General features: G+C 34.4%; 1 protein-coding gene across 2 annotated transcripts; it reads right to left on the bottom strand.

The window, feature by feature from the left end:
* Positions 1–432: 432 nt before the first annotated feature.
* On the bottom strand, positions 433–4,809 carry LOC110727205 (zinc finger BED domain-containing protein RICESLEEPER 2-like). Of its 2 annotated transcripts, XM_021906767.1 has the most exons (3): positions 3,397–4,809; positions 757–2,883; positions 433–658 (listed from the first exon to the last, which is right to left on the bottom strand). In XM_021906767.1, exon 2 carries the CDS (start codon positions 2,402–2,404, stop codon positions 1,004–1,006), a length of 1,401 nt encoding a protein of 466 aa, XP_021762459.1. In that variant the 5' UTR covers positions 2,405–2,883; positions 3,397–4,809; the 3' UTR covers positions 433–658; positions 757–1,003. The 2 variants fall into 2 exon arrangements, with proteins under 2 accessions (XP_021762459.1, XP_021762460.1); XM_021906768.1 differs by lacking the exon at positions 3,397–4,809 and having other exon boundaries at positions 757–2,983.
* Between the last annotated feature and the right edge of the window lie 2,623 nt (positions 4,810–7,432).

A 7,432-nucleotide genomic window follows, 5' to 3' on the forward strand; every position in this document is an offset into this window, starting at 1 on the left:
GGCTTAGCGCCGGCGACTAGGTGTGTTCAGATCCGAGTAGTTGATAAGTCGGACCGTGTCTCGTCCCGGATAATTCGGGTACTCGGTATTCAGGTACCCGAATTATCCGGGACGAGACACGGGTACCCGGATTCTATTTATTTATTTATTTTTAAATAAGTTTATACCTAAAATCTTTTGTATTTTTGTAAGGAAAGTTGTATATTTAATAATAATCCTGTTGTATTTTTTTAAAAAAAAAAAAAAAACTGCTGTAATTTTTTTTAAAAAAAACCTGCTGTTATTTTTTATAAAAAAACCTGCTGTAAACACTAAACAATAAACAATACAACTCGTATGCCCAACTGCCTGTATAGTGTATATCGGTATATCCTGCAAACTTGCAAAGTAAGTACCTGCAATTTTTTAATTTATGTCCAGAAGACACCAATGGACAGCAGAACATGTCTCAAATCTGAATACATGTCCAATTCAGAAGACACCATAAAGTCTCAAATCAAAGGATCTTTGCTAATACAGATTACAACAAGAGGTACTCATGTTTAAGTTAACAATTAACAACCTATGTTGCATAACATTCAATCACTTGTGAGATCTGATATTTCCATTGTCTCATCAATAACAATCGTTGGTTGCTCCAAAGCCAAGTCTTTCATTCCTACAAAACACAAATAATGCAATAAAATAATTACATATCACATATATTATATATAGTAAAGTAGTAAAATAAAGTAATATATAAAGTTATAAAATCACCTTCTTCTTCCATATTTTCTAATTCAAGCAAGCTTTCCTCTATAGTAATAGGGACATTAGAACTACGCATCCAATCTTGGCCACAAACAAGACCTTCTACCATTTTTGTGCTCAAAGAAGTGCGAAAGGAATCTAGAACACGTCCTCCCGTGCTAAAAGCGGACTCCAAAGATACGGAAGAAACCGGAATAGCAAGAATATCACGAGCCATAGTCATAAGTATTGGATATGTTTTTCCTTATGCACTCTACCATGCCAAAATATCAAAATCCTCATCACTAGGCTCTAGTTTATCCCCTAAATAATTTTCTAATTCGGTCATTCCTTTGGAAGATGAATCATTCCCAATCTCCCTTACAAAACTATCCCTCAATCGAGATACATTGTTAGAACCCTTTTTTTGTTCTTTCCCACCCTTTTCACTTTGGTTAGTAGAGGCAATATTTGAAGAAGATGACCCCACTTTTTGTGCATAACAATCATATAATGAATTTAATGTATCTTGAATACGTTGACACAAAATATAGGAATTGCTAACATCATAAGAATTACGCACAATATGCTCCGTATACTTCAACTTATTCCTTGGATCAAGAATCAATGCAATGAACATCAAGATTTTAATTTTATGAACATTTGCCCAATACTTGTCAAATTTCAATTTCATTTGTTTTGTCATATTCTTAACATCATCATTCGGATCACTATCACAGTCATAAATGGTGTACCCAATATCATAAATCTCTTCCACAAAAGTATTTCCCGTCACATAACGGGATCCGGACAATTTCAAAGTAGCATTATAAAAAATTTCAAGAAGAGGTAAGAAACTTTGAATTTTATTCCAATCCTCATCATCGGGAGCACCTCCCACCGGTTGCTTTATAAGCTCTTTAGTGTAAGGAGAGAGCTTTGTTTTCATATTCTTAAAGGCTTTCATAAACACTAAAGCAGTCTTAAGCATCAAATAGGTGGAATTCCATCTTGTTTCAATATCTAAACAAACAAGACCCTTACAAGTGATGTTCTCTTCTACAACACAAGACTTGAACTTCTGAAGCCTAGAAGGAGAAGACCTCACATATTTCACGGTAGCTTGGACTTTTAAAACAGAAACATTCACATCTTTCAAGCCATATTTAACAACCAAATTCAAAATGTGTGCGGCACATCTCATATGCAAAAACTCATAATTCAACACACACCCATCCCAAAGATTAAAGATTTTTTTCAAGTACTTTATAGACATATCATTTGAGCTAGCATTGTCAACTCTTACAGTCATAACCCTCTTCAAATTCCATTCTAACAAACATTTTTCAACAGATTTACCAATAAGCTCCCCAGAATGACCAGCAACAGGACAAAAGTTAATGATTCTTTTATGCAATTTCCAATCATCATCAATGAAATAAGCAATAAGACACATATATGACAAGTTTTGACCCGAAGTCCATGTATCTGTAGTAAGACATACTCTAGAAGACAAATTGTTGAAAAAATTCTTTAACTTTTTCCTTTGATAAAAAAAAAAGACCATAACAATCCCTTGTAATGGTAGCATGCGAGGGAGTAACAAATTCAGGAACAACAACTTTACAAAACTAACAAAAACCTTCACGTTCAACAAAAGCAAAAGGCAACTCATCTACAATTAACATCTTAGCAAGTGCTTTTCTAATCTCATTATGATTAAATCTCCACAATTTAGGAACATTAACAGTTTGGACACTCCCATCAGTATTAATCTTTGTCCTAGACTCTAAATCTAAGATAGTTTGAGATTTATCTTTGTAAAATAGAGATTTTTTACACCTATCAGTGTGTCGATTCATGCCATTAGTTCCATTCTTTGGATCACAACCAATTATTGCCCCACAATAAAGACATTTAGTATGGTTTGGGTCAGTTTTAATTACTTTAAAGTGTTCCCAAGCATTAGAGGTTTTTTTTCCTTTTACCTCCTTCTTTTTCAGCTTTTGGTTTCTTCCCTGCTCTTTTCTTCTTAGGCCATGTTTTTGGGGCCTTCTCCAAAACCTCTGCCTCATCAAAATCTCGTGCTTCAACTGTTTGACTTGAATTTGTCTCCATCAAGTCATCAGAATCATCCTTAAATGTTGACATTTTCTGGTTAAAAAAAGAAAACAGTATAATAAAGTATTAAGTAATCATATATTCATATGATATAAATTATTATGAAACAAAAACAGAACAACAAAATGATAACAGAATTCCACATATGAAAACAGAATACAAAAACAGAATAATATAAATAAAAACAAGCAATATAAATGAAAACAGAATAAAAAAAATGAAAACAGAATGAAAAAATGAAAATAGAATAAAAAAGAATAGAATAAAAATCGAAAACAAATTAATTAAATTTCAGGAGTGAAAAAAAAAAATCAAACAAAAACAGAATACTGTAATGAACAGAAATTATAATGAACAGAAATTACAATAAACTAACATGAGGTAGTGAGAAAATTGAGTGAACCGATGAAAATGAGCAAGACCGCGAAATGATTTAGATCTAGCAATAATTGATGTTAAAGAAAATAATTAGATTAATATCAACTAAACTAAATACTATGAAAAAAACTTCAAAAATACCACAAAAATAGTACAAATTAAACTAACCTAATGAAGTTTGAGGATGGATCCACAAAGCTGCTTCAATAGAGGAACGAAACCACAACGCTGCTTCAATGAGGAACGAAACCACCAAAGCTGCTTCAATGGAGGAAAGACCAAGCCCTAGGAGAGAGAGAATTGTGGAAGCAGGTGAAAGGTGATTGCGTTTTTTTAGGAGTTTGCCTTATTGGAAACCTAAGTCTAATTGTTAAAGTGTTAAGTGGGCTTGGCCTTAATTAAATACGCGCAGAAGACTCATACGATTTTATTTTTTTTAACGGGTACCCGGGTACCCGAAATTAGCAAAGCTTGTCCCATGTCTCGGCCCACGAAATTACTATTTTACCGGGACGGGTACCCGACTCGAAAAAAACGGAAAATTTTGAAAATTTCCCGTTAGGTTTTTTGCGGGTCATCGGGAATTCGGGATGGGACAACCGGGTCGGGTTTTTTTGAACACCCCTATCTACGACGGGAAGGGGATGGCCGATCATCGGTGAGGGGAGGGGGTGGCAGTGGGGTTTCGGGGCAACGTTGATGGGGGAAAGGGGGGTTGGATGGTGGCAATGAGGGTGGCTGAAGATGGAGCGGTGGCTGGAAGGTGGCAGTGAAGTGGCTTGGGTGGCAGTGAGCTGGCTGGACGGTGGTTGGGCACCACTAACGGAAACAATAACGGCATAAGACAACAGGAAGTGATATCTATAGTTAGGGAATTTGGGTGGTAGTAAAGTAAAATAAAAAATTTAAACGGGTAGCAAATGTGACACGAGGTGCCTTCGCTGCTACCAAATGTCAAGTTTTCCATTATTTTACATTTTTTTTTTTTTTGCTTTTAGTCTATATTCCAGGCCAATATGTATTTATATATTTGTATGGATTAATAAAGAATGTTTTATTTCTTGTTAAAATGTTTATAAGTTAGGTTTCATTCATTGAGGTTTGGTGTTCTAACCTCTTTGTATCCATTTATTGTTAATGATGACACATGGAATAAAAAATGTTTATTGGTGATGTTGTATTATGCTAGTTTTTATTTTATGTTATTTTTTAAAAATATTGATCAAGCAAGCTACATGGTATTGTAGCTAATTGTTAGGGCAACTTGTAGCTTGATATTGATGTTGCTTGAAAAAGCAAGCTACAATATCTTGTAGCCCACCGTTGGAGTTGCTTGATGGATTAATTGAAGATGCAAAATCTTGTAAATTCTTAATGTGTTTGTTATAAAAAAAATTAAAAAACTGAATGCTTAATTTTGTTTCTATTGTGTGAAGTCCTACATTTGTGGTGATAAAAAAAGGACGGATGGTGGGGGGGGGGATTGTAAAATCAAACCTTTACCACTCCCTTTGATGTATAATTTTATAACCTATTTGTGATATGATGGGATGGAATTTGAGGAATTATTTCCCCATACTGGGCCCTTTTACTTATTATGTATGTCTTTATTATATGCTAATCTTACTTATCAACGTTAGAATCATCCACGTTAGTATAGAAAATAAGAATTGATTAATTTGGCCTAAAAAAATTGTTTTATTCCACTTTAAACAAAATTAGAAAATGATGGACAGAATTAGGTAAATAACTACTTGGCTAATATAAATTCTAATTCCAAAACTAGCTATATTATTAACAAATTATGTACTTGGAAGGATTTTTTTAATTTCTTTCAAAGTTTCTAAATATTGTAGGAAAATTTGATTTAAATAATCTGACCTATGCACGATCTTATTTTATTAATCCCACCTTTTGATTATTCTACAATAATCCAAGCTTTAAGGGGTTTTCTATTATATTAGGCCAAACTGATCTGCTACTTGTTCTTTAGGTAATAATTTTATTTTTTTTCATTTTTTTAATAAAAAAATTATAAAAAAGGGTTAAAAACCATCCCAGCAGGTAGTCACCCAACCACCCATCTTCCCTCCAACCACTCCCACTCCCACCCCTTCCCGGCGACCGGCCACACCAGCACTAGCACCGGCCGGCTACCCCACCCCATCTCAAATCCCTTACCGCACCATATCTCCCAACCCAAATTCCTTTCCCGCACCATACCCCCCATCCCGAATCCCCTCCCCCACCCTCCCCTAGTTACTGCTACATCTACACGACGTCCATTTGTCCTCCCTCTAGTCACTCTCTGTCCGTCGAACTCCTCCTAATTGTTGTTAGCCGTAGGATTTTTCGATTCTCATCCTCTGCGCACTCTACTACGCAGCTCTAGCACTGTTCTTCATCCATCAAATCTCATATCAATTCCGCTAATTCCTCATATTCATTTACAATTGTTCACAAAGTTAAGGCGTGTTCCGATGAATTGGAGGTAGAAACTAGGATTTCTAGCTAAAAATTGGATTGAAATCAATGAAATTTAAAGATCTAATTAAAGGAGCGAAAACTTAGGGGTGTATATTTCGTTTTACCATTTTAGGGGTGAAGGGAGGTTGGTAGGGGAGAGGTGGCTGAAAATGGTAGTGGGGGCGAGGAGGAGAGCTGGCTAGAATCCAGAAGTAGGGAGCGTGATTTCATGGAGGTGGAAGGGGTAGAAGAAGAAGATAGGAGAAAAAAAAAACAAATTTTTTTTAAATAAAAAAATTATATTTAAAAAAAAGAAAAATATTTTTGTAGACAAATGAAAATGCGACACATGGCAGGTGACCTGCTATTTTAGGTTGAGTGATCTGTTTGGCCTAATAGAATAAAACACCCTTCCCCCAAGTTTGGATTATTGTAGAATAATCAAAAGATGAGATTAATAAAATAAGATCGCGCAAAGGTCGGATTATTAAAATCAAATTTTCCAATGTTGTATTATGCATCATAGACCTACAACACAAGAATGTAATGTCGATTATCGTTGTATAATTTAAATATAAATAATTATTATAAATATAATAAACATGAGAGTGATCCAAAGAAAATTTATGATTCCGTTGTCATTGTATAATTTCAGTTGCTTGGATAAAATAATTCTAAAAATTGGAGTTAGATATAACAAACCTACAATCGTACCATTCGAATATCCAAAATTCCAGACAAAAATATATAAAAATAAATGGAACTATAAAACAAAAATTAAATTTTAAATTGGAGTGATGGGAATGGTAGTGGTGTACAGTTGTTAGGTTATAATAATCAAAATTGATAGGAAAAATTAATTGAGAAAAAAAAAACTACCAAAGTCAAATTGTTGTCAATAATATGGCTAGTTTTGGAATTAGAATTTATAAATAACTGTTTTGGTAAATAATTTCGCTTAAGTAGCTAATTAATTAAATACTTTATCCGTTTCTTTATAGTTGCAACATTTCCCTAAAAAAGAAATGTCACAATACTTGCAACACACCATAAAAGGAAAGTTTTTAGTTTTTTATTTTTTTTATTTTTTTTACAATTATACCCCTTATTTACTTCCCTCATTAACTGCTAAACACCTACACACTACCTAACATCATTTATTGTTATTACTAATCTTTTCCTTCCTTTTATGAACAAATAGACTTTATTTTCTAGGATTCTTTTATTTTTCTAGAGTGTTCTCCTAATTTCTTCCAGCTTCACTACATGAACATTGAAGAACCCTAGTTTCACTATCACACTTTCTCTCTCATCCAAAATTTCAGATTTGGCCCGCTTTTCTCTCAATTTCGTCGATTCTCCCTAAATTCCCGTCATTTGGCCCTTTGGCTTCATCTCGAACCAAGGCAAGATGTGCTTGCAAGCATAGGAAACCGCAAGGTTCAAAGTCTCATCCATGCTGGAGTGCAACATTCACCTTTTTTTGCACTGTAGTCTTTCAATTTCTCTTTCGGTTCTTCTAACTCTGACGACCATGCCACAAAAAGAGGGGTCCAAGAAGAACAACAGTGTGAGAGTTCATTCCTAACTCACTGCCATAAGACCTTCCTCCATATGATCCTCTTTAATGGGAAAGGCGAGAACCATCTTTCCATTCCCCTAAGATTGAAAACACATCAAATAATGTGAGTGAAGCTCTAGATACCCCGGAGGAAATCTGGAGAGCTAACATTTTCAC

Source organism: Chenopodium quinoa, unplaced genomic scaffold (genome assembly GCF_001683475.1).
Source record: "Chenopodium quinoa cultivar QQ74 unplaced genomic scaffold, ASM168347v1, whole genome shotgun sequence".
Lineage (NCBI taxonomy): Eukaryota > Viridiplantae > Streptophyta > Magnoliopsida > Caryophyllales > Amaranthaceae > Chenopodium > Chenopodium quinoa.

Bases quoted from the DNA above. Each gene is read 5' to 3' on its own strand.
- LOC110727205 (XM_021906767.1), bottom strand. From the start codon at position 2,404: ATGAGTTGCCTTTTGCTTTTGTTGAACGTGAAGGTTTTTGTTAGTTTT.